The 24,259-nt window shown below is 55.8% G+C and overlaps 10 protein-coding genes across 10 annotated transcripts; 6 read left to right on the forward strand and 4 right to left on the reverse strand.

The window, feature by feature from the left end:
* Positions 1–394: 394 nt before the first annotated feature.
* BGZ61DRAFT_337243 (vacuolar transporter chaperone 4) lies at positions 395–2,935 on the reverse strand (the record flags this gene model as incomplete). The annotated part of the gene is made up of 3 exons (XM_046239034.1): positions 395–676; positions 737–2,350; positions 2,405–2,935. 3 exons carry the CDS (start codon positions 2,933–2,935, stop codon positions 395–397), a joined length of 2,427 nt encoding a protein of 808 aa, XP_046112048.1.
* Positions 2,936–4,160: 1,225 nt separating this feature from the next.
* BGZ61DRAFT_337083 (S-adenosyl-L-methionine-dependent methyltransferase) lies at positions 4,161–5,495 on the forward strand (the record flags this gene model as incomplete). The annotated part of the gene is made up of 2 exons (XM_046239024.1): positions 4,161–5,403; positions 5,461–5,495. 2 exons carry the CDS (start codon positions 4,161–4,163, stop codon positions 5,493–5,495), a joined length of 1,278 nt encoding a protein of 425 aa, XP_046112049.1.
* A 165-nt stretch (positions 5,496–5,660) lies between these two features.
* BGZ61DRAFT_525418 (hexokinase) lies at positions 5,661–7,317 on the reverse strand (the record flags this gene model as incomplete). Its single annotated transcript, XM_046252756.1, has 5 exons — positions 5,661–6,084; positions 6,133–6,587; positions 6,639–7,049; positions 7,107–7,132; positions 7,188–7,317. 5 exons carry the CDS (start codon positions 7,315–7,317, stop codon positions 5,661–5,663), a joined length of 1,446 nt encoding a protein of 481 aa, XP_046112050.1.
* A 2,028-nt stretch (positions 7,318–9,345) lies between these two features.
* BGZ61DRAFT_525419 (Ribophorin I) lies at positions 9,346–10,910 on the forward strand (the record flags this gene model as incomplete). Its single annotated transcript, XM_046252757.1, has 3 exons — positions 9,346–9,692; positions 9,746–10,579; positions 10,631–10,910. The coding sequence occupies 3 exons, from the start codon at positions 9,346–9,348 to the stop codon at positions 10,908–10,910; spliced, it is 1,461 nt and encodes a 486-aa protein (XP_046112051.1).
* Positions 10,911–12,179: 1,269 nt separating this feature from the next.
* On the forward strand, positions 12,180–13,891 carry BGZ61DRAFT_437970 (Eisosome component PIL1/LSP1). The gene is made up of 4 exons (XM_046244189.1): positions 12,180–12,425; positions 12,545–12,609; positions 12,776–13,304; positions 13,355–13,891. Coding segments are annotated over exons 2-4 (879 nt in total). The 5' UTR covers positions 12,180–12,425; positions 12,545–12,607; the 3' UTR covers positions 13,703–13,891.
* Positions 13,892–14,862: 971 nt separating this feature from the next.
* Positions 14,863–16,124, forward strand: BGZ61DRAFT_337058 (inorganic pyrophosphatase; the record flags this gene model as incomplete). Its single annotated transcript, XM_046239023.1, has 5 exons — positions 14,863–15,045; positions 15,248–15,367; positions 15,452–15,795; positions 15,850–15,933; positions 15,983–16,124. The coding sequence occupies 5 exons, from the start codon at positions 14,863–14,865 to the stop codon at positions 16,122–16,124; spliced, it is 873 nt and encodes a 290-aa protein (XP_046112053.1).
* A 118-nt stretch (positions 16,125–16,242) lies between these two features.
* On the reverse strand, positions 16,243–16,922 carry BGZ61DRAFT_437977 (ribosomal protein L44). The gene is made up of 2 exons (XM_046244190.1): positions 16,535–16,922; positions 16,243–16,476 (listed from the first exon to the last, which is right to left on the reverse strand). Exons 1-2 carry the CDS (start codon positions 16,713–16,715, stop codon positions 16,364–16,366), a joined length of 294 nt encoding a protein of 97 aa, XP_046112054.1. The 5' UTR covers positions 16,716–16,922; the 3' UTR covers positions 16,243–16,363.
* Positions 16,923–17,020: 98 nt separating this feature from the next.
* Positions 17,021–18,257, forward strand: BGZ61DRAFT_470728 (uncharacterized protein; the record flags this gene model as incomplete). Its single annotated transcript, XM_046248119.1, has 2 exons — positions 17,021–17,316; positions 17,366–18,257. 2 exons carry the CDS (start codon positions 17,021–17,023, stop codon positions 18,255–18,257), a joined length of 1,188 nt encoding a protein of 395 aa, XP_046112055.1.
* Positions 18,258–18,447: 190 nt separating this feature from the next.
* Positions 18,448–19,727, reverse strand: BGZ61DRAFT_525424 (class II aldolase/adducin N-terminal; the record flags this gene model as incomplete). The annotated part of the gene is made up of 3 exons (XM_046252758.1): positions 18,448–18,541; positions 18,602–19,132; positions 19,561–19,727. The coding sequence occupies 3 exons, from the start codon at positions 19,725–19,727 to the stop codon at positions 18,448–18,450; spliced, it is 792 nt and encodes a 263-aa protein (XP_046112056.1).
* Positions 19,728–22,679: 2,952 nt separating this feature from the next.
* Positions 22,680–23,679, forward strand: BGZ61DRAFT_12151 (uncharacterized protein). Its single transcript, XM_046237039.1, has 2 exons — positions 22,680–22,933; positions 23,001–23,679. Exons 1-2 carry the CDS (start codon positions 22,784–22,786, stop codon positions 23,445–23,447), a joined length of 597 nt encoding a protein of 198 aa, XP_046112057.1. The 5' UTR covers positions 22,680–22,783; the 3' UTR covers positions 23,448–23,679.
* Positions 23,680–24,259: the final 580 nt, after the last annotated feature.

The following is a 24,259-nucleotide window of genomic DNA, read 5'->3' on the forward strand; positions in this document are numbered from 1 at the left end:
ACAAGACGGAGCTATGAGGGCAACCGTGTAGACTAATGCGGAGTCAAGTTGAGTTAGAAGGTTGAAGCCATGCCATACTGGACTCACCTTGATGGAAAAGAAGCGACGACAGATGGGAGGTTAACTGAATGGGCCCAACTTCTAAACACCATAAAGCTGAGAGGGGCACATGTAAGGGGTGGGTAGATGGTGTAGCAGTCAACTCTTGTACTAGCCAATAACTAACTCCAAGCCAGCTCCAAAAAGAACACACGATACGCACATACAAGTAGCCATAACCCTCCTCTTCCAATGCCATACCACCTTCAGCTTAGTACCCTACTATGTCCACACTCGCCAATCAACTCCCCCGGGAATGATACAGATACACACATCTCTCTCAATTTGACGCGCTTCACCAAATCTGCCGCTCTCGGCCCTCATATGCAAAGTTGAGCGCAACCGCCACAAACAGTGATACGCAGAGAACACTCGGACCCCAGCGGTCGTAGAACTTGACAACCCTGCGCGTCCGGATAGCGTTACTTCGGTACAGATATGTGCCAACCGAGTAACACAAACTCATAATAGCCAGAAGCGTGAAGACACCCGAAATCCAGAAGGAAGTGGGCGTTGGGTGGGTGCCGAAGTTGAGCAGAGTAACGGCAATGGTGCCAATATAGATGGAATACTCGAGCTGTATCAAAACCGGTTAGTTAATCTATGCCACGCATGTCATCAATGTAGTTTCACTTACCCATCCAAGGAAAGTTCTCTCAGCCGCAAAGTACACCTTGGGTTCTACGCGGACAGGCACGTAAATCTTCTTGCCCTTGGGAGCGCGGAACTTCTTGTTCTGAATCTCATCCATGCCGAACAGAGCCTGGAGCCGATCGCTTCGGGGCACCGCGGTGCTACGCGGTGTCGGGATCGCATGCTGAAGGACGTTGACGGTTCCACGACCCAAGGCACGACCCTTGGTTGAGATGAGAGTTGAGTAGTAGTGCCATCCGCCAATTCTCTTGGCTTGCTCCAGCTCGTAGTTCTCGTCGTAGTCGTCATCTGAGTCGTAGATCGGGAAGTCATCATTGTCCCCAGACGCATCGCCAATCTGGCCCTCAACATCCGAGGGAAGACCCCGACGGCGACTGGCCCCCTGAGCGCTCGACTCACCGTTTCCACTACCGTTACCGGGATAACGGTTCGTGGGTCTTAGATCCTCGTCATCAGAGTCCAAATCGTCCTCGTCATCTGAGGTGGTGGTTGTCCCCGACATGCCGGGACGACGGATGCCAAAGTCATGGCTAGCAGGCTTGCGAATATCTACATCCATCTGTGGCATCCAGAAAGGCAGCAAGTCAATGCGGTCGGGAAACAAGGTTGCGGTGCCGTGGATGAACTTGGAGAACTTGGGAACAGCCTCGACAAGGTGGGAAGAGATGAGCTGGCGAACCCACTCCGGGGGTTCCTGGCCCATCTGGGTCTGGAGCTTGACCTCGAGGACGGCGTAGGGGAATCGCTCAACATCTTCGGGAGGTAGTTGGGAGAAGGGAAAGTCGACACCAATGTCCATGCGTCTCCAGTTGTCTCCAGAGCGAGAGCGGCCATCCAGGTTGTCCTCTCGAACCATGGTGAGCTCAGTATCCAACGAAATACGGACTCGGGCGTCGGCGGGCAGCTGGAAAGCTGTACGGTTGTAGAAGGATCGGCACACTGGCTTGTATCCCTTCTTAAGGACGGAGTACTGAACCTCGGATGCCAATCGCTCGTCCTCGGCAATGGCCTTTTCGGATTTCTTGCCCTCCTTGCGCGCCTTCTCGAAAATGGCTGCGGGGAGAAGCTCTCCCTTCATATACGAATTGACGTTCTTCTCCTTGATGGAGAAACGAGCCTTGACGGACTTTTCACCAGTCCAATCTTCTCGATGGGTCTTGCGCTCGACGAAAATAGTCTCGGTCTGCATTCCTCCGTACCATCGAAGTCGGATAGCCTCAGCGCCCTCGGTCTTCTTCAATCGGCCCTCGTACAAGTCCCAGGTGTCGGGGTTATCGTAGTAGATGGAAGTAATGGCCGAGTCCTGTTGCTCAAACTCCTTGCTGGGGTTGAAAACAAGGACAGGCAGATGCTTGAGGATAATGAGCTTCAGCTCGGTGACATTGTCTGGGTGCACCCAGTACTTTGTCGTCTGTCGGATAAAGCTGGCTTGGCCACCACCGGCAGCACTGTCGCCCTTGACAGGGTTGCCCCGAGTACGGACGAGATCGTAGAGCTTCGATAGCTTGATGACGGATGCGTCGTAATTCTCCTTGTAGAAAGGCTTTGCCTTGAGTCGCGTATCGAAAACGGGTTTGAGGTGCCATCTGGTCAATTTCTAGGAGATTCGTTAGGGATGGACGGGGATCGGGCTCTCGTTCAATGGACTCACGTCGTGCTTCTTGATGATCTTATAAAAGCCGGTGTAGTTGAGCTGGACAAACTTGGCGAGATCGTGGACGTCGGCGATGATATCACTCAGGTCCTCCTCGAGGAGCATGAACTCCTCTTCGGAAGGGCCGTTCTCGCCGAGGCCGCGCTCGTTGAGGCGGTTGACGACCTCCTTCACCTCGCGCTCGCTGATGGCGATGCGGCGGGAAATCTCCATGGCCTTGACCTGCTGCTTGGTGTGGACCTTCTCGAGCTCAATCTCGAGCTTGGCGACGAAGCGCGACTCGTCGTCCTCGCTCCATTCGGGGCCACCAATGCCACCGGGCTTGGGGGAGCCGGTGGCGTTCTTGATTTCGTCCTTCAGGCCATCATAGTCGATGTAGTACCATTGGTACTCGTGGATGACGCTGGAACGGAGCTGCTCGCCGAACTTCATGACGACGACGCCGGGTCGGACCGTGAGTGTGCGATTGCCCGCGCGGGTGCTGGTCCAAGTCTTGTGACGGGTCTTCAGGTCCTGGACGATAAGCATGAGCGCATTGAACAGGATCCAGAGGAGGAGGAGCAGCCAAAGTCGATTCCAATGGCCGCGGTGCTGGCTAGATGAACGACGTAGTGTTGTGGGATGCTGTGGGAGTGGAGTTGGGGGAGGGAGCAGACTGAGGCGGAGTGGGAGACCGTGAGGCGTTCCTTACCTGTTGGGAGATGAGACGAGAAAAGCGACCCGAGGTTTTAGTAGAGGGTAGAGGCAAGTTGGGGGAGCGCGGGACAGAAAGGCAGGTATCGGGGCGAGGATGATGCTGGACGACGCTGTAGGTCATAGGTACGTTAGCGCGAATCTGGTTGGTGCAGTCGGCTGCCCTTGGTTCGGCGAGACACCTAAAACCTCATTGACGAATCAGTGTGATGTCCGCTGGAACGTGCGGGCGTTGCTATGAGGTGGCCGGAGAACCACTGCAGCTCGCCTGTGAGTTTGCTGCAGGGGCACTACCGGGGGCCGACGATGGATCGCAGAGCTGTGACGGGGCCACTATGGGGGCGCTATCGTGGACCCTGTCCCAACCTGCGTCGTAACTTTTCCAGTGGACGACCCACTGTCTGTTTAGTGGCCGTCTTTACCGTGCGTTCTGCAACCCAGCCCAAACAGTCTCCATGGGAATGGGCGGAATGGGCGTCGACCCACCAGTCGCGGAGGGAGACTAGGACACGCGCCAGAGACGAGCCCACTGTTTGTCGCTGCTGTCCACTGTTTCCCGCTGCTTCACCACAGCTGCATCCACTAAATGGCAGGCCCCGTTCGCTCACTGGGGCACACGACACCGAGACCTCACCTGGATCAACTGCTTCAGATGGGGCTCTCCATTCTAGACACCGAGCGGATGTCAGGGCGGGGCGGTGCGCGGCCATTCTCGGGCGCACCGGACGCTTTTTTCTTTTTTTTTCTTCAACCACTGAGCCGACCCTCTGGAATCCGGTCTCAAACCCTAGCCCCGGCGCGGTCCCTCGACGGCACGGATATCGACAACCCAGTGCAACTGAGATAGTGGTCAGACGACCTATTGCCCTTGTTCGATTCCTTGTGTCTATTTTGTGTGTCTTTTTGCCCTGTCCTGCCGTGTAAAGCAAAGCCACAACTCGAAGCTCCCACCACCCCCGAGCAAGGGCAGCTCTGCCCCTCCAAAACACCCCCGCGCTCCGTCGCATTTGCCCCTCCCCACCACCGACCGGCCACCGAGCTACCGGGATATTCCACCACCATGGCCGCCATTGACGACTCCATGCCCACGCGCATCTCCTCCGATTGCCCGGACGACACGCGCCAGGTCCTCTTCCACGCCTGGGGCCACGACCGCGACGGCCTCAAGGCCCTCCTGCGCACCCAGGGCAAGGCCAATGCCCAGGACCCCAAGACGGGCGAGACTCCGCTCCACGCCGCCATCCGAGCTTGCGGCCTTGCGTCCCCCGACGACGACGGCGAGGAGGATGGATGTGTTGAGGAGGCGCGTGAGGTAATCCAGGACTTGTTCTTGTTCGGCGCCATCTGGAACGATGTCGATAGCAACAATGAGACTCCTGGGTGCGTTGCCCTCCGTCTGGGACGCAAGTCTCTCTACAATCTATGTGTTGATGCCGGTGTCCGCGCAGAGCTCCTGTTCGCCATCATGGGCGACTATGAAGAGCTGTCGTCGGGCGAGGAGGATGGCGACGAAGACATGGAGCAGGACGCGACCGAGGAGACTGCCAATGCGGAGGCCGGTGCAGACGACGTTGCTGTCGTCGTAGACGAACCCAAGTTCGTCCCGCCGGATGCCAACGAGAAGACCGTCACAAGCGAAGAGTATCTCAAGTCCAAATTGACTTACGACGAGGCCAAACTCGTCGACTCTGACCTCAATGGTGTCATGATGGCTTGGGAGACAGACATTATGCGCCGCTCCGTCGCCGCCATGATCCCCGACTCCGCCCCTGGCAAGCGCGTCCTCAACATCGGCTTCGGTATGGGCATCATTGATGGTATGCTAGCCGACCTGAAGCCTGCGCGTCACCACATTATCGAGGCTCATCCCTCTGTCCTGGAGCACCTTTCCCAGCCGGACTCCAAGTTTGGACCCGAGTGGGAGAAGAGCGGCCCCGAGGAGGGTGCCTTCAAAGTGCACCAGGGCAAGTGGCAGGACGTGTTGCCTCAGCTACTAGCGGACGGCGAGGTCTACGACGCCATTTACTTTGATACCTTTGGTGAGGACTACTCGCAGCTGCGCATGTTCTTCACCGAGTATGTCGTCGGCGTCATGGACGAAGCGGGACGGTTCAGCTTTTTCAACGGGCTTGGTGCTGACAGGAAGATCTGCTACGATGTCTACACCAAGGTAGTTGAGATGCAATGCGCCGATGCTGGTCTAGATGTCGAATGGGAGGAGAGTGATGTCGATATGGCTGGCCTGGACCAGGCAGGCAAGGGAGAGTGGGAAGGCGTGCGGAGGCGGTATTGGACGCTCGACAGTGAGACACCCTCGTACCTCCCTTTTATGATGACCGTTCTGACACTTCATTTCACAGAGTACCGATTACCAATTTGCTCCTTCATGGGCTAGAGGTGCATCAACACAATTTCTTGGGGTCTCATCTAACACCCTCGTTTGGTAGTCGAAAGCAACCCCATCTTCTCACTTCCAACTTGCTCCTTTCTATCACCTTTTTTTCTTCTTCCCTATTACCTCGCGATTGCCACCCCCATCTATATAATTCGGACTGTGCCCTTATTTGTAGTTCTCCGGGTGCAGGATACCAGCGAGGTTGCCCTCCTTGATTCGCTTGAGGGTCAGGGCGGCAATCAGCGCAGCGCCAACACCGCTACCATCTTCGGCGGGAAGAACCTCGACGGGGTCCTCCGCTCTACGGTTCTTCTTCTCGGGCCAGTCGAGGATCTCCCGCAGGGCCTGGGCACCCCGCTCCTTGAAGTTAGGGTATTTGTTAAACACGGAGCCGTCAGCACCCGCGTGGCAAGTCTCGTAGCCCTTCTTCTTGCAGATGGCAGCCACACCGCAGGCCGAAAGGCGAGCAGCACGGGTTCCAATGAGCTCCGCAAGGCGACGAATGAGTTCCAGCTCAGGGCGTGTGCTAGTCAAGTTGAGCTTTCGCGAGAACAGGTCGTGAGTCTCCTGCAGGTTCTCAAAGGGGTCCCTTATGATTAATTAGCCAGCTTCATAGAGTCAAGTTCGGGGCACCTACTCCTCAATGAAGGACAAGAAAGATGCGTCCAGGGAGTAAGCCTTGCGGAGGGCAGACACGTCCTGGCCCTCAAAGATGTGGATCTCCTTGTTATCGTGAAGGTCAAGGATGACCAATCGGAAGATCTCGCCGAGGTAGAGACCAGCAATCATCTTCTCAAATGCCTGCTGACCAGGACGAGGGGAGTCTCGGTCGATGGTAACATCGTAGGCCGTTCGAGGGAGGACCTTGTGCTCGTTGTCGAAGGCACCCCATTCGCAGTTGATGGCCATGGGGAGATCGGGAGGGAGGTTAAGATGAGCAATCTTGGGGATCGAGCCACAGTTCTCCATGTAGGCGGCGTTGCAGCCGGTGCCAAAAATGCAACCCATCCTCATGCTGGGATCAGTATAAGCTGACGCAATCAAGGTGCCAGTGGTATCGTTGATCAAAGCTGCCAGCTTGATGGGCACACCCTATTGAAGTTGAGTGATGTGCTTTCCAAGGGAGGAATCGCCATAACTTACCCGTCGGGCCAGAGCTTCCTCGAACATAGGGACCACGTTTTCGCCCTCAACGCCATCAATGTCGAAGCCCTTGGTCCATCGCTGAAGAATACCCTCGTCGATGTAATTCTGGGTTGCGGGGTAGGAAAAGGTGAAACCGAGAGGAAGTTGGGGGATGTTGCTGCAGTCTCCGTGATGAGTCTCGATGAACTGGTACAGACAATCGGCAATATAGTCCCAAAGCTCCTCAGAAGTTGCCGACTTGAGCTCTTCAGGCATACGGTACTTGGATTGGATGATGTCGAACTCGGACTTTTCGTCGGTGAGAGTGATCTCACAAACTCGCAGGTTGGTGCCTCCCATGTCGAGTGCCAGGTACGTTCCCGTCTCGTAGCCGTCGGGGTAGGACATGACCCATGTGGGGTTCATTGGCTAGATACTGGTAAGTCTCATATAACAAGCCATAGAATAATGCGCAGTTCAACTCACGATGCTTCCACCCTCCACGGTCAGGCCTGTTTAGAAACGTCAGTTGGGCGAAGTCCAGTGAAATATAGCAAGGTCGTATACCTTTGGCGAGTTCCGACACGAAGTGGTCGGTGATCTGCTTGAGCTTTTCGGGGGGAACGGTGAAGAGGGTCTCCAGCTTGTGGATTTCGGCGACGAGGTCCTTGGGGACATCTGCCATGGAGCCTGCCATAGTGAAATGTCAGTATCAAGCGTATTGGGTGGTTTAGAGAAGTCGGCGAAGTGCAGAAAATAATGTTTATGGTAGTCGAGTAGGGCTTAGGGAGCAGCCAACTCCAAGGTCCCGGAGGAGATTGATAGTGTAACATTCGAAATGGAAGCAGAAGCGAAGGCCAATGACATCGAGAGCTCTTGCAACGTTTCTCGAAATGCTCCCCTGGCTCGGAAGTCACGGTGACACGGTCCGACAAGGTGAAGACGAGGGGAATCGACTCGCCAAGCCCGAGAGCACCTTTGGCTAGAGGTACTCGAGATATGGACCATTGCGTCATTGAACAATGGTCGCCAACATAGGCGGCAGCGGAAGTTCAAGGCTTCATCACATGCTTTTCACGAAACCAGCCCAAGACACCAGGATTGGGCATGACGATGTCTCTGCGCGCGTGTATCTCCGTGGCGGTGCCAGCGACCCGTGGTGGTGGGTGCCATGACGCTTCTCCAGAAAGCTCACGGCTTGTGCGACAGGGAATCCAACATTTCAAGAACACATAGGAGCAAGGGTGCAGCTAAACGTACCCTTTCGGGAGGGGGGACGACGCGGTCCAAGGCCGACCATTTTGTTGGAGTTTTGGCGGGGTTTGGCGGGGTAATGCTTTCTTAGAGCTGTCGGTGGACAGAGCGAGGGATGTGTCGGAGTGGTGATGAAGACTCGGACAGGAAGCAATTGAACAAAGAGACAGCTCAGCGAGATGCGAAGAGACGAGTTCAAAAGGGGGAGAAGGAGGGAGGGTTTTAAGGGATGTTGGGCGGCGAGTGGGCAGCGGGCGAGTAAGGTGAGTCGAGGTGAACGGCCAAGACAGGTGTTGAGTGGGAGGTCAGGGCGGCCAGGGGACGTAATAAGGGAGGTAAGGGAGCCGGCCAGGACGGCAAGACAACAGGTACCTCATCATCGCACCAGTAGCGGCTCACGGATATGGTACCTCGCATCCATCCCGCCTCCCACATCCCACACTCGCCACGCTCCACGCCCTGCTTTGCTTTCTCTGGCCTCTTCATGTCGGCACTCTGCTGGGGGCGTTTCCCCAGAGGCCAGCCAAGCTCTATAGCTGCCAGTGTCCAATTGCAAACCCCGTGTGCCCCCAAGTTGCCCATCTGCGCCCATCTGGACCCCCCCCGCGGCATGCATGGATGGAGACGTCTCCTCGGGCATGTGCTGTTGTCGCCTCCCTTCGTGGGCGTTCTCCAGTTCTCAGCTACGTAATCCGTTTATCTGACCGCTTGCTCGTTGTACGAGACTAGATTAAACAACAAAAAGTGCAAGCTGCCTGGCATGCATCCAGATGGGTCCAGGGTGATAAGCTCTTCGGCGAGAGGTACCGACGGGTGGCTTTTTTCTTTCTCCAACTGGTGGACAGTCTAGTGGTAGCTCAGGTCTAGTGGTAGCTCAGGTCTGGCAGGGTATGTCCTTGACGAAACACCTCGCATGTAGAACACAAAGTATCACCAGGCTCAAAGTCCCAGGCCAGGAAACATAAAGGGGAAAACACACCGTACACCGACAGTCGATTCCCTTCCTCGTGCGCATTTGCCGGGGCGGGGGTTGGTTGTCGAGATTCGTGGTGACATGATGTGAGGTTTGGAAGCCACCTTGTGACCTCGATCCCTTGGCTTGGTGTTCGTGGGGGCAGGGTACTTGACGTCAAGTACCCCTCCACAGAGGTCCTCCAACAAACAGAGTAGCTCCGAGACGGGCCTCAAAGCTGTTGAGCTCAGCTTTTTAGTGCTCGGAGCCCGGGGTTACTATATGCCGGCCGCGCACGTACCTGGTACCTTCGCCTGCGCTCTCATTGGCTGGGAGCTACCCTGCAGCTCTGGCTGACGTGCGAATGGGCAACGTATGCTTTTCGGAGCTGTCTCAGGAGGACTCGTTGCGAATCGAGAACTCGCGGCGGCTTGCGACAGACTTTAATCTCCCACGAACCCTCTCCTTCCAATCCGGGTCCGCTCAATCGATGAGCGCGTCCCCTTCACATTCGCCAACATGAAGCCGTACTCGATTACAACGGCTCTCCTCGGCTTCCTGTCGACGGCCCTCGCCAGCGCCACGACCGAGACACAGTCGTCCAAGGCCAACTTGCCTGGCGACTTCAAGCCTCCCCAGGTTTTCAAGAACGCCAACCTCGTTCACGTCATCTCCCTAGAGAAGAACTACGTCAAGGAGCAGATCAATGTTCTCGTTCAGAATATCGCGTCTGAGCCCCAGGACGAATACTATCTGCCCTTCACTGCCGACCAGCTGGCTCGCGTCGGAGGCTTCGAGGTTAAGGACCGCAAGGACGCAGACGCTGGGCCGTTTGCCGTTGAGTCTGTTGAATACGATGCCCTGAAGTAAGTATGTCGATCCGGCGCGTCTCAATCTTGCTGACTCTTTGTCTCCTTAGCAATGTTCAGTACTATCGCATTCGATTCCCCACTCCCCTCAAGCCTGGCGCCCAGCAAACCCTCGGTATCTCCTTCTACTACCTGAAGGCGTACACTCCCCTGCCTGCATCCGTCCCTCAGGACGAGTTGCAGTACCTTGTCTACGACTTCTCCATCTACGCCCCATCGGCCTACCCCACCGTGAAGCAGAAGACAGAGGTCAAGTCCTCGTCTTCTGCTATCCCAGGATACACCAAGATCAAGGAGTTTCCCACCAAGCAGGGCGCCAAGTTGACATACGGTCCCTTTGAGGAGCAGCCCGCTGGCGCCGTCTCCCCCGCCCAGGTCCGATTCGAGTTCGAGAAGCCCGTTACCCACGTTGCCGTGTTGAACCGCGACATCGAGGTGAGCCATTGGGGCGGCAACGTTGCCTTCGAGGAGAGGTACGAGCTGTACCATCGAGGCGCCAACCTGTCTAAGCCTTTCAACCGAGTCAAGTGGGTTCAGGCCGCCTTTTACAGCCCTCCCACCCATGCTCTGAAGGAGCTCCGAGTTCCGCTCCAGGTTGGCAGTGTGGACGCTTACTTCGTCGATACCATCGGCAACGTGTCGACCTCTAAATTCAGAAGCAACAAGCGAGAGGCCATCCTCGAGCTCAAACCTCGCTACCCTTTGTTCGGCGGCTGGAAGTACCCCTTCACTATCGGATGGAACTCCGATGCTGCCAACTTTTTGCGCAAGACTGCCACCGGAGGCTTTGTTCTCAAGGTTCCTTTCCTTGAGGGACCCAAGCAGGTCGAGGGTGTTGAGTACCAGCAGATCAATGTTAAGGTTCTCCTCCCCGAGGGTGCCGAGTAAGTCTCCATCAAATGGTCTCTGTTGAAGCGTGTCTAACCATGACTTAGGAACGTCAAGTTCTTCACCACCGTCCCTGAGTCGTCCATTGCATCCACGTCAGTCGGTGTCTCCAAGACCTACCTTGACACTGTTGGACGCACTAGTGTCAGCATCACTGCCCGAAACCTTGTGGACGAGTTCCGGGACCGCGATCTCATCATCTCGTACGATGCGCCGCTGATGAGCGTTCTGCGCAAGCCCCTCGTCATTTTCGCCAGCATCATGTCCCTCTACGCTGCGACCTGGATTATCGGAAAGGTTCAGGTGGGATTTCAGCCGAGGAAGTAGGGACATTTCCTCAGCGTTTATTTGAATGAATAAGCGGGAGCAGCGTGGGAATGTTGTAAAAATGTAACATAGAAGGGTTTTCTCTCAAATTGATTTTTGGCACCACAGCAATGATCAATCCCTTGGCGTTTGGTCATGTTCCGAGTCCCGTGTCAATTGAGGATGACACTGCACGGAGAAACCTCGGATCTAGTGCTTCTGTCCAATTCACTTTCAAGCCTGCGCCTCAGCCTTAAGAAATGACGGCACTGGGCTGGTCTTGTGCATTTGGTGGGTGGAGTTGGTGGCGGCGAGGCACGCCGCGATTGTCATCCTGGTTCAAGGTACCCTCCCTGCTTGCATGTTGGGGGACATGGTGACCTCAGAAACTGGGCAGGAGACCATGTGAAGCCCTCAGCCCCGTATAAGATGATGAGGTATCCCCCAAGTGTCCTTTACGATTCCCTCCTCTTGTTTCTCGTCACTCTGTATCTGCATCTAGCTTTTATCAAAGACTGCGTCGCAACTCAACGAACCATCGCTCTATCCAAGCCATCAAATCCACCGTCTTTCCAACCTTACCACTATCAACCTCAAATATCCAACCACTTTACTCGCTCCCTCTCGCAAACATGTGTTTCGGCGCCGAGCCCAAGACCAAGTACTACTACCACGAGGAAATCATCCCCGCACGGCGTTACCATCACCACGGGCACCATCACCATCACCACTCCCCGCGCGCCAGCTACACCAGCGTCACCCGGCGGTCATACCACAGCCAGAGCCCCAGAGCGAGCTACCCTCGTGTCTATGAAGACAGTCGATATGTTTAGACAGCGACACCGGCGCACGACTCGGACGGGCGGGATGCGGAGGCTTTGTTACAATTTACCGGGCGCGAGTGATTTGGGGGGCTTTTTACATTTTCAACATGGACACTATAATTAGGAGGGCGGATTCATGTTTTCTCGGGCAGGGCGTTCCGAAGTCAGCGGGAGACAGCTGTCACGCAAGATAGATTTTCAAGCAATGTACACAACACGCGCACATCACAAAGTAGCCTTTTTTCTTCTTCTTGGCCAGTAACTCCGTCCCAACAAGTAGAACAGATTGCGAATATCGGGCCACGCACGGCACAACCCGTCAGTTTCGTCATCCCACTCGTGGTGGTGTTCAAGTCCCCAGACAAAAAGCCTGTTGCCACATCTAGCGGCGGGACCGCGGGGTCCCCATCAGCAGGGCTAAATGTGTATGACATCACTGCGCATTCCGTCACCACCATTGCCGCGCCTCCGAACCCAAGATGGTCTGGATGTTTATGATACCGGAAGCAGGGAAGATGAGATCGTGCACGTCAGTTCGATTCGACGCATCCACCTTTAACCTCTATTAAAGCCAGCTTACCCCTGCGCGTGGGGTTGGGCGTTGTCATCAACACCTTGTCACTGCAACCTTGCAACGTCAAAACTATAACAACCCAGGAAGCTCCCTCAAAGGATTCTCCATACCAGATCCCTGCCGATCTATTCGTCAATTGTAAGCAGTCGCCTGTCTTGGTTCAGTTGCAGCTCGTGTGTTTTGCGTCTTTCCTTCTGTTTCATGGGACATCAGAGCCACGGTCCCTCTTGCAGCACTGTCGCTGACGTTGAGGAAAGGGCACTCCTCCAGATCTCAGCTACCTACCTATCAGGGTGCGCTTCAACGCTTCCGACGCCGACATGTAAGTCCATCCTCACCCTGTCCGTCAACTCTTCTTCCCGAATACCTATATCCTTGAAAACTCCGACCTCTACAACCGCCATGTCTCGTTCCAGCTTCGACGGCTCTGTTCAGCACCTCATACCCCTCTACCGACCAGACAGTGGGCTTACCTTGACCTCACACAGGAACCGCGCTCTCTCCATCCGCTCCAACAGAGCCAACAAGTCCTCTGGGTCTACGGGCTCGAGCACCAGGCGAGGGTTCTCCTTCAACTCCCTCCGAGGCACCGTCCAACCCGAGTTATCTAAAAAGCTGTTCCGCCTCATCAAGTCGGAGAACAACCTCATCGGGGCCCACGAGACGGCAGGCCGTGAGCGCGTTGCCATTGCGACTCAGCTGTCAGAATGGGGCGAACAAACTGGAGATGATAGTATCAGCGACATCTCGGACAAGGTGGGCGTCGTCCTGAGCGAGATGGGAGAGCAGGAAGACACCTACGCGCATGCATTGGACGACTCCCGCGCGATTCTAAAGACCATCCGAAACACAGAGAAGAGTGTGCAGCCTAGTAGGGACGGAAAGAGCAAAATTGCGGACGAGATTCAACGCATCAAGATGAAGGAACCGGAGAGTGCCAAGTTGGTAGTTCTGGAGCAGGAACTAGTACGGGCCGAGGCTGAGAACTTGGTGGCAGAGGCCCAACTCTCCAATATTGTATGTGCTCATGTCTCGGTTTTTATTTCTTCATTGCTGACAACCTCAAGACTCGCCAGAAGCTCAAGGAGGCCTACGCAGCAGAGTTCGCCGCCACCATCGAGCGGGCGGAGAAACAAATCATCCTCGCCAAGCATGGACGCCGGCTCTTGGACCTCTTGGACGACACTCCCGTTGTCCCAGGAGATTCACGGCCAGTGTATGAGCACTCTGCCCAGGCTCGCCAGGTTCTCAACGACTGCGAGGACGACCTAAAGGAATGGCAGCCTGAAGCAGATGTCTACAAGACACCAGTTGAAAGTCGGTCGCCGAGTCTCAAGGGCAAAGAAAAGGAGACGTCTGTGGTTGACGAGACAGAGCCAGTGCATACCGATTCGAAACCTGAGACTGCGGTTTAAAGGGTAGGGATATGCTATGCCTGACTTTGCGGTACATTGGTGGGAGAGCTGATGGGTTTACTACGGTTGATGGTGTTTATTCCTTGGCCTGACCGGGGGTTCTTTGCGATTGCTTTCTGGCGCTGTTGTACTATATCCTATTGAGTGACTGGTTATATCGTTAGTTTCCACTGCGTCCTTCTTACTCGGTCCGTTAATTATTGTGAGGCTTGCAACCGGTGATATTTGCAGGGGTAGGGAAAGTGCTGGACCATCGGAGCGGAGCATCCAGCTGTCGCGGAATGGAGACGCTTGCAGCTTCCGCCGAGGCCTGGCGAAGCTCCGTCGAGGCTCCAACGTTCGTCCGAATCCAATCAATATGAGGTGATCGCTCGACGTGGGTCTGTCTAACCATCCTTGACGCGGCTTTTATTAGACATGAAGTGGATGAATGGAATTGTGAGCAAGTGTTTTGAACCCGCCGTCATGACGGCTACCCTGGTCTAGGGTAGCGTCCGTGACCAGGTTCCGATGAAAGGTCCGAGGCCACGCATCCTCAGGCACATCTCCGTCTTCCCGCCCCCCGATGAAAGTGCCGGTAGCTTAGAAAAAGACCTCGGTCGACACGAGCATCCAGAGCCGACGACCGACGCCCGCGGAAAACGAGAGCTGGGGTGAGTGCGTGACCGTGTAACAGCACTGCGTGTATTTTTATATCTGGGTTCCCTTGAGCCAGCCCATTTCCCCTTCTCTCCGGGGTCTCCACTCCCCCCGATCCGTTGTTGTTGATGCTCGCTCTCCAAGCTCGCCGGCTGCAGAGGTCGGTGTCCGTCTCCCCCCTACGAGCGCTGCCACAGCCTACACAGCCCTTACAGCCGCTATCGCACCCGCTGCTGCTACGGGGCCTCCCGCCGTACTCGCTGACGTACTCGCTGTCGCTGTTGCCATCGCTCCCAACTCCAGGGCCTGTACGGGCCAATCACACCGCAACGCTGGCGACACGCATTACTGGAGCCAGGCCCAGCCTGACCCAGCACAATACCCCGCCCCCTCCATCCTCCCACTCTCTCGCCGCCTCGACGTCGACCTTCGCCTCCAACAAAATTTCTTCTCGACGAACGGCCCAAATCGCTCGTCACCTCTCTTCGAGCTCCCCGTCCAATTCCAACTCGCCGCCCAGCATGGCTTCCCCCTACAACGTCCGCAAGGTCGCGGCTGCCAACACCTTCGAGCACCGCGTCTACATTGAGAAGGATGGCATCCCCGTCTCGCCCTTCCACGATATTCCTCTGTACGCCAACGCGGAGCAGACCATCCTGAACATGGTTGTTGAGATTCCTCGATGGACCAATGCTAAGCAGGAGGTAAGCTTCATCTCGCTCTCCATCGTCTTTTGTTTTACTGCCGTGTCTACTGCTGTGCTCGACCTCGCCGTCGTCTTGGATCAAGCTTCCACAGTCGAGCTCCCCACCGCCTGCCCCTCCCCCTCCTAGGGGTTGGGCATCCTGCTCCTCGCCACGTCAGCCCTCATAACCACGAACACTGTGCTAATCATCCTGCCACCAGATCTCCAAGGAGGAGCTCCTCAACCCCATCAAGCAGGACACCAAGAAGGGCAAGCTTCGCTTCGTCCGAAACTGCTTCCCCCACAAGGGCTACCTGTGGAACTACGGTGCCTTCCCCCAGGTATGACCAACCCATGTCCCAATGTCTCACAGCTCCAACCCTACCCAAACACGTGCGCCAGACCGCTAACTCTCCCCTCTGCAGACCTGGGAGGACCCCAACTCCATCCACCCCGAGACCAAGGCCAAGGGCGACAACGACCCTCTCGATGTTTGCGAGATCGGCGAGCTCGTCGGCTACACTGGTCAGGTGAAGCAGGTCAAGGTTCTCGGTGTCATGGCCCTTCTCGACGAGGAGGAGACTGACTGGAAGGTCATTGTCATTGACATCAACGACCCTCTGGCTTCCAAGCTCAACGACGTTGAGGATGTTGAGCGACACCTGCCTGGTCTCCTCCGAGCCACCAATGAGTGGTTCCGCATCTACAAGATTCCCGACGGCAAGCCCGAGAACCAGTTCGCCTTCACCGGCGAGTGCAAGAACAAGAGGTTAGTTGTCACATTGGACCTTGCCGACACGAAAAACTAACCATTCCGTAATAGCTACGCCATGGAGGTTGTCCGTGAGTGTGCTGAGGCTTGGGAGCGCCTGATCACCGGCAAGACCCCTGCCGGCGGCATCGCCCTGTAAGTATATTGACATGCTCTTTACCCAGCCCATACTGACATCTCGCAGCACCAACACCAACGTTCCCCAGTCTCCTTCCCGCGTGGACCCCAGCCAGCTCCCTCCTCTGCCCCCTCATGAGGAGCTTCCCGCCGAGAAGATTGACGCCTCTATTGACAAGTGGTTCTTCATCAGCGGTGCCTCCGCTTAAGTGCGTCTATAGGCCCGTACATGAGAAAATGCACAGATGTCTGGTAGCCATATAGTGTGTAAAAACTTGCACGTAGGCACATAAGACTTAGGCACAATACAAGAAGAACTGATCAATTGCCGTCATATTGTATTGTACAGAGATTGTGATGTCGTCCCATTTGGCCGATTCGGCCCCCGGTGTAGTCCTCGCTTCCTCAAAACGCCTTCGATGCAGAGTATAGGTACAATGTAGAGTATTTAGTCGGTAAGATCAGCCGTCTTCTGTAGTTGACGGGAGTGACGGTCAAGTTCTTCCACCAGACCCTTAATGTTGATCTTCTCGCAGTTAAAGTCCAGCTCCTTGCCATCCTCTATGCCCAGCTAGTTAGCAGCTATTCCTACCAGAATATCCCGAGTAGCGCAACGTACTGAACTTGACTCGCAGAGAGCTGGGTTCCGTCGAGTGTCGGGGGAGCAGCGTCGTGGTGATGGCCAAGCCGCTGGAGCGGGCGGTTGGAGGGAGCAAGGTCAGGAAGAGGCGGGCGGGCTTGGCGCAGGTCGAGAAGGGGTTGAACTTGGCCGTGACCTCGGTCATGAATTTGGTGATCATTTTGACGGCGGGAGCGCAGCGCGCGGGGACTCAATGGGGGCCGTAGGGTCGTCGGAGTTGGTTCGTCCTATGTCGCTCGCTGGAAGCCGATCGTGATGCTGAAATTTCGAGGGACAGCGCGTGGTCGCATAGATGCATATCCACATACCGGGGCTGATTCAACAAGCGCAACGTCATGATGCCGGGGACCACGTTTCGCAAAGGGACAGCGTTCCAGGCGAGAACGTGCCTAAAAAACAGCTTGCTGCAGGACAACTGGACTTGTCTTTTAAAATCCATATCCCGAAGCCGATTTGCCCACCACCATGTCCTTCGAAGGCCTCCAGGAGCGCTTGGTAGCTCTGCAGGAGACGACAACGCAGCTCAAGGAGCTCATCGACCGACTCGCGACCCTAAAGTTTGAGCCCGGCTCCGTGCCCCTCACCACCGATGAAGAGAACAGCGTGAGCGGCGAGCTCGGCGCGGAGATTACGCATATCCTGCGGGACGGGGAGGAGGATCAGGAGCTCCTGCAAGAAGAGGTGGAATATTTTCGTGGAGCCGAGCATGACAAGGAGAGATTGCGGGAGGGCGCCGAGAAGATAGGAAAGGACCTGGCAAGGTATGCCTATTCTGAATTACTGGGATCCAGTCCTCTAACAAGGCTGCAGCTGTCGCCTATCCTTCCGAAAAGCCCGATTGTCCGCGAAGAACAGCCTGGTGCAAGCGCAGAGGCTGGAACGAGAACTACTCATCCGGTCTTACTCGCAGTCTGCATCCGGGACCAGCTCCCCTCTACCGGGGGAAGAAAAGGTCCCCGTCATCGCCCGCCCCACGCGCCAGCCGTCACAGCAGCAGCATCAGTCGAGCCTCACCGAGGATGACCAGCAAATTGTCGGCGCCAGCAGCAACATGACCAGCGCCCTGCGCCGGACGCACGACCTCATCGCCGCGGAGCTGGAGCGCAGCGAGTACGCCCACCAGACGCTGACCGAGTCGTCGGCCGCGCTCAAGCAGCTCAACGATTCATACGGCGACCTGGACAGCATGCTGGCGAGCTCCAAGGATCTGCTCGGCACGCTGTTGCGGTCGCAGAAGAGCGATACCTGGTACCTCCAGACGGCCATGTACATGCTCATGGTTACGGGTGCGTGGCTCGTCTTTAGGAGGATTCTCTACGGGCCGATGTGGTGGCTCATCTGGCTGCCTATGCGACTCATCTTTGGCACGGGCGTCAAGGTTGGGGGTGCGGTGATGCAGGGAAGGTCAGTAGCGGGAGAGTCTGGCAAAATGGACGTGGGACAAGAGAACCAAGAGATTCCCGTTAAAGGTCTACCGAACAAGGATCTGCCTACGGCGAAAGTGGGCGAGGAGACTATGGATTCGGAGTCGGTGCTAGATGATGTAGAAAAGATTGTCGAGGCCGTCAACGAGGCCGAGAAGCTCGACAACATCCCTGAGGACAAGGATGCCGTGGTGGATGGAGCCCGGAACACCAAGAAGAGAATGTGGGAAGAGACCGAGGGGGTGACAGAAGCAGGACGGCAGAGAGACGAGCTCTGAGATAGAGATGCCCAAAGAAATGGTTCTCCCGCCGTTGCCAGTTTCAAAATTGTTCATCGTTGTTCGCCTATGAACTCCGTGATATTTAACTATTGCCTACCCACCCATCTACGAAAAAAAATTAAAGCCTTGTTGAAAGAGGCACCTAAGTGGTTCCTTTGAGCAGTTGAATGGTGCTCATCTTTTGCGATTAGGTTCGCTGGGGAGCGATCTGGGTGATTTCGGTGATCCATGGGAGACCGAGCTTTTTCATCTCAACAGCCAACTGGAAGAGATAGTCCAAGCTGTCATGTGTTAGTCAACGAGGCCTATGACCTGGTGTTGATGAGATTGGGACTGCTTACCTCTCGCACTGGGTCTTGGCCTTGTGGACGTTGTCACCCCAAACGTAGACGCCATGTCTACGGACCAAGACGGCGTAGGCATCTGGGTACTTCTCCATAGCCTCCTCGAGATACTCGGTGAGGTCCTCCTCGTGGGGAGTATTCTCAATGACGGGGATACGGAGGGTATCATGGTATCCCAAGTTACCAACCTTGGTCATTCCGCGACCAAAGCCCTTGATCTGCTCGAGGTTATTGATCTCAAAGACCTTGTCCTTGCCAGGGCCCTGAGCCTCGAGCAAGAGGGTGACGAGGACGGCCCATTGCGAGTGGGTGTGGATGCAGCAGCCAGCCCCGCGACGGGTAAAGGCAGCAAGGAAGAGTGGCGTGCACTGGGAGGGCTTGTAGTGGGGAGGAGAGCGTAGGTAGGTGCGAGGTTTCTGCTTCTGGCGAATGGCTTCAAGGTCTTGGTCGGAGAGAGACATGACGTAGATGTCGGTGTTTGTCATGAGCTCCTTTTGGACACCCGAGGGCGCGATGTAGACAAGGTCACTAGTAGGGTGAAACGTGTAAGTATGATAATAATAGGAGCCATTGTAGATTATATCACGAGCGAGGTGAATTCAGTGCTTTCTTTCGGAACAATGCTCAATTGGGGTGGTGAGAGTGAGGAGAAATGAAATTGTCGACAGGAGTCATGATGGTCAGAGAGTCGTTGTCAATTAACGGCACCAGTTCCATGGAGGGTTCGTGGGGATACGCGAGCAAAAATGAAGTGGGTTGCCTTCATCGCGTTGGGTGGAATGAAAGGTAGCGAGGGTTGTGAGGTAGAGATGTGTAAATCAATCGCTTGAATTGTGTATAAATAAAGCCCCTCATGAATGTACAAGATGTATGAGGGACAGAGGGGCAGAATACGGCAGCGTGGGGTAATTACACCACCCGAAAAAAGAGATGAAAAAAGAAAAAAAAAGACGTACTCATCTCGGATGGAGCAACCGCCTCCAGTTCCCGTGACCCATCCCAAGGTCCAGAACTTGGCGCATAGGGAGGGAATCAAGTTGGCCGGATGGTTGGGATCCACGGAGGTAACGAGGGCTTCGCCGGCTTCGCGCTGTGCGGCGTCATCACTGGCGAAGGAAGGCATTGCGAAGGCCTTGGGTGGGAAGCTCCCGGGGACGACGGAGCGGTCGAGATCGGGCGGGCTGGCGCCGAGGGAAATTGGGCTGTCTCGGATCTCGGATTCCAAGAACGAGTCGGACGAGCCGAAAGATTCGGAGTCCCGGCGGCGGCGCAGATCGGTCCCCGGAGATTCAGGTCGGGTCAGGTCAGAACAGGTGAGGTCGGGCCAAAGACGTGTGATGGCTCTAGTCGCTGTCTCCTGCTCGCTGCGGGAAATGGGCAGTTTGTCAGTCACGACGCCGCACCTGCCCAAGGCTGGCCCATCGCCTTGTCAGACTCCTGCCACAGTGAGCGAGAGCCAGTCAGAAGCCAGTCAGAAGCCGGCAAGGGCCCGCCGATTTCCGCCCGCTTGCGGCTAATAGGCGGTGGCCATTCCTTAACGAGCCGGCCCCTGACCACTCAGCTGCGCAGGCTCCTCAGATCATTCGGGGCCGGTGAGGTCATGTCTGCCTCGCTACTACGTACCTAGTTCCTAGGTACCTTACCTGGTGGCTTTGCTGGCCTTGCCTTGCCTTGCCTTGCCGGGCTAACCTTATTAATCCACATGGGTCATAACATGCAGGACATTAATTGCGACGCCTGGGTATCCCAGGTACAAGCGGAACGCAAGTGGACACGCTTCAGAGCTTGCCAGGGCCTCGCAGCGCTTCCCATGGCCCTCGCAGGCGTCCCGAGGCTTCTATCCCACCACACAAGACTCAAGCCCCAGTAACGGCAGAGACACCCGAGAGCGGATGCGATGGGAGGGAGCAGGGATGTCTAACCGCGTACGGAGTATGTACCTTGTTCATGCATCGTTTTTCTTCACTCGGAGCAGGTGGCAAGCTATGAATAGTCAGAATGGTCAGAACACCCACCAGCAGATTGCCAGCGTAGCAGATTCATGGAATGGGTCCCCGTGTCCTCCCTTTAAAAGCATGGATTGCCAACAATGGACAGCGGAGAAGCCGAGGAGCCGTCCTGAACCCTCCACCGCACAGGATTCAGGGACAGCGCTGTGCTGTGGCGACCAAGGCTGCAGCACATCCAAGGCGTGTCGCTTCGAGCGCCGAGCCTCAAGTTGAGAGGAGTCATTTCGGTGCATGAACCAGTCCTCTCGTCAAGCTCATCTCACGGGGCTTTCCTCCTCCGTGACTCGCCAAGCCACCTCTTTCTGCTGTGTACGAAGTATTTATTCCCCCGTGGGTCGTCCATCGGGAGCTCGAACAACGCCCGGACCGCTCTCAAGCAAAAGCAATAACGCCTCTCATCACTCCTGAATGCATCGCGTGTCTTCGGTCGTCTGAACTACCTTCAGCTCAGCGCACCGGCTAAGGAGCCACTGGCCTCAGGATCCTGGTCTAGCAAGACGCCTGCCAAGGTTAGCGAGCCTGGGGGGCATCGGAGGTCACTGGGGCTAGTCTCGTATTCATGCAAGCACAACGAGCGGCCTGATGGGTAAAATGGTCAGCTAAACCTGGGCGGCGTTACAGGTCACAGCAAGCAAGAGGCTTCACCCACCCACACAGCGTTGAACACGCTCCGCGAGACGCGCCACTGCGGCCGACGCGACCTCCAGCTTGGTTGGCTGGATTGGCCAGCAAGCTTTTTTATGCTGGGTTGTTGGTTTGCATTATGCGCGGTTGGTTTGTTGTGTGGCGGTCGACCTGGACAACCATGATGCAAGTTTGCCAGACTGCTGCTGCTTTTCCCTTCACCCATCACCCACACCAAACACTGAACTGCCGCTTCCCGGCTGTTGTGTGAGGCAAGAAACTTGGGCTGGCTCCATGTACCAATGTAGGTCTAGTAAATCCCACTCGTGGAATTACGATTCAGTTGCCCCTTTGGTCCTCTACGGGAAAGGCGTAGATCCCCCGCTCATGTCTTGACGAGGTGCCGAAAAAGCACATCGTCAGGTACCAGTTGTTTGTTTATGGGATTAGGTTACGCACGGAGGTTCCTGCCGGATACCTAGCGAGATTCCAGCACTCTCCACCGGCCCCCCCTTCGACGTGATTATGGTCTGGCCCGCGGCAACCCCCTGAAACAGTGCTTCCCTAGCACGCCAATCGACTTCGTGGGATCTAAGACTAGTGTCGGCAGGTAGGCGCCGAACGTCCATGAGGAACGTCATGGGCACACGAGAACGTGAGGGCGCGTCGCGAGAACAAACAGGTTGTGCACAGCGCTATGTTTATGCTGGATTCTGGTGGGTGGTATCCTGGTGGTCTCCTGGTGGTCTAGCAACACGAGCTTTGCGGGCGAAGTTGATGGGATGGTGGACGAATGAGTGGATGGTTCATGACAGCAGCTCCACGGCGTGGGTCCCAATGCATCCACGCGCGCTCATGGAGCCCTCAGCCAAAAGTCGACACCAAAAAGCCACCTCCACTGCGCAAATGCTCGCCGACCACCAGGCTGAACCCGAGGAGGAAACCCTGCAAGATCTGGGTCAAGACGGAATTGCAGGGCGTCCGGCTGATCCAGGCGGTTCCCGGTTCGGCCAAGGCCAGTGCTTGCCATGCCTGAGATGCCTGCCAGGGACGGTAAATTAGCCTGCTGGATCATGGCTTGCAAATTTAAAATTGAGGCCCGCGGGCTTCCCCAGACACCACCATCACGGCCGATCGGCCATGTCACGCCCAGTGTGGCACCCCTGCCGAGGGCCGTCCTGTGGTCCCAGTGGCTTCTCGCATAGAGAGGAAAAGAAAGCAAGCTCTAGACCAGCCGGCCTAAGCCAGCCGAGTGTGTGCCTGCGCTCTAACCCACCCCCCGATGGACCGGGCAGCCTTGGCACGCTTCCCCTGCTGCTGTCGGTTGACTTTGGCATCCCCCTGGTGTGCCCGACGGCTTGGAGGTGGCCTGCCTTTAAAGGTCTGCTCCAGCCCCGACTTAGCCATCATCCTCCCTCAACCTTGCTTGTTCCATCCAGTTCAGTCTCTCTTCACTCGTTAGAAGCCCGACCATTTCACTCTCTTCTTGAGATCCACTCGCTTTTACACCACGACTAATACCGTAATACCAACCTCAACCGTCAAAATGCGTTTCACCATCGCTGTTGTCGCCGGCTTCGCCGCCCTGGCCTCTGCTGCCACCTCCGTCTCCATCGACCCCGCCCAGGCTTCCTACGTTGCCTGCATCGACGCCTGCGATCCCGGTGATGTCAAGTGCCTGTCTTACTGCGACGTGGTAAGTTATCCCCGAGGGCACTGCCTGCGTCCCAAACACGCTTGACTTGTACTGACATCCTTCGAAGGTTCCCTCCCCCAACGACGCTCAGGCTAACGCCACCAACAACTGCGTCGCCAACTGCGACCAGGGTGACGGCTCTGAGAAGGAGACCGCCGCCTACGCCACCTGTGTCCAGGACTGCATCTCCAACAACTACTTCAAGACCTCCAGCGGTACTCCCAAGGAGACTGATAGCTCTTCTGGCAACTCCAAGGGCTCTGGCAGCTCCGGCTCCAAGGCCACTGCCACCGGCTCTTCCTCCAACTCTGACAACACTGCCAGCGCTGGTGCCTCTGCCTCTGGCTCTGAGTCCACCGATGCTTCCAAGACCGACTCGTCTGACTCTTCGTCTTCTTCCGGCACCGCCACTGGCTCTTCCTCCAGCTCTACCAGCTCTGACAGCTCCGCTGCTAGCCTTGCCATTGGCTCTGCCTCCATCCTCGGCCTCATCGTCGCTGTCTTCGCTCTGTAAACTGGTTTCTTTTAGAATCCGGGTTTTGGAAGGATTTAATGGATATGGAATCGCGGTAATGATGGAGTTGTGACTCGCTGCTTGGCTGAGTATCCCGAGGGCGGCCCCCTGGTTGGGCCCTTTATTTCATGGACAAATTGGGACACGTCTTGCGTTCATATTGCTCCGCACCTGGGCACGAATAAAATACCTCTTGGCTATGGCTTTTACCATTACACTTTGCTCCAATTAACCTGTCTCGAGTTCGTAGCGTGAAATGTTTTCCGTCGGCAATTTATCCGTATGACGGACCCATGATCGTTCATCATGGAGGTCGCGCATGTGCGCTAGTGGGATTAAACATTCTTAGTGCCAACGAACCCGGCAAAAAAGCGTTGGTCAAAACCAGCGTGTGGACATTGCTTCCCAACATTACAAAAGGGTCATTTGAGTTTTGTTATTGTGTGCTAAGCATCCGCATATGTGCGTTTCCCGCGCAACAAGTCACGTGTAGATTATGAGACAGGCGGGTTGGCTTCATTGCATAATAATTCTCGGCGTCGGCTCCAATGTAGTGACTAGAGTAAAATCATTCAATCCTTCCAGAAGTCATCGACAATTTACAATACGATATTCCCCTTAGCCTTTTGAATGGTAACCCGAGTCAATAGTCATGTCGGACATTTTCCCCCCAACTAACATAGTTTCGGATTCATCTGAATGGGAGCTTTATTGGCGTGCAGTGGCGGCTTTGGGCGTGTCTGGGTTGGAATACGTGCACTGGTTGGTTAAAAAAAAAAGGATGTGGTAAATAAAAGGAAATATTGTCATCA

The sequence above is a fragment of the Ilyonectria robusta genome (genome assembly GCF_021365365.1).
Source record: "Ilyonectria robusta strain PMI_751 chromosome Unknown BGZ61scaffold_1, whole genome shotgun sequence".
Classification (NCBI taxonomy): Eukaryota; Fungi; Ascomycota; class Sordariomycetes; order Hypocreales; family Nectriaceae; genus Ilyonectria; species Ilyonectria robusta.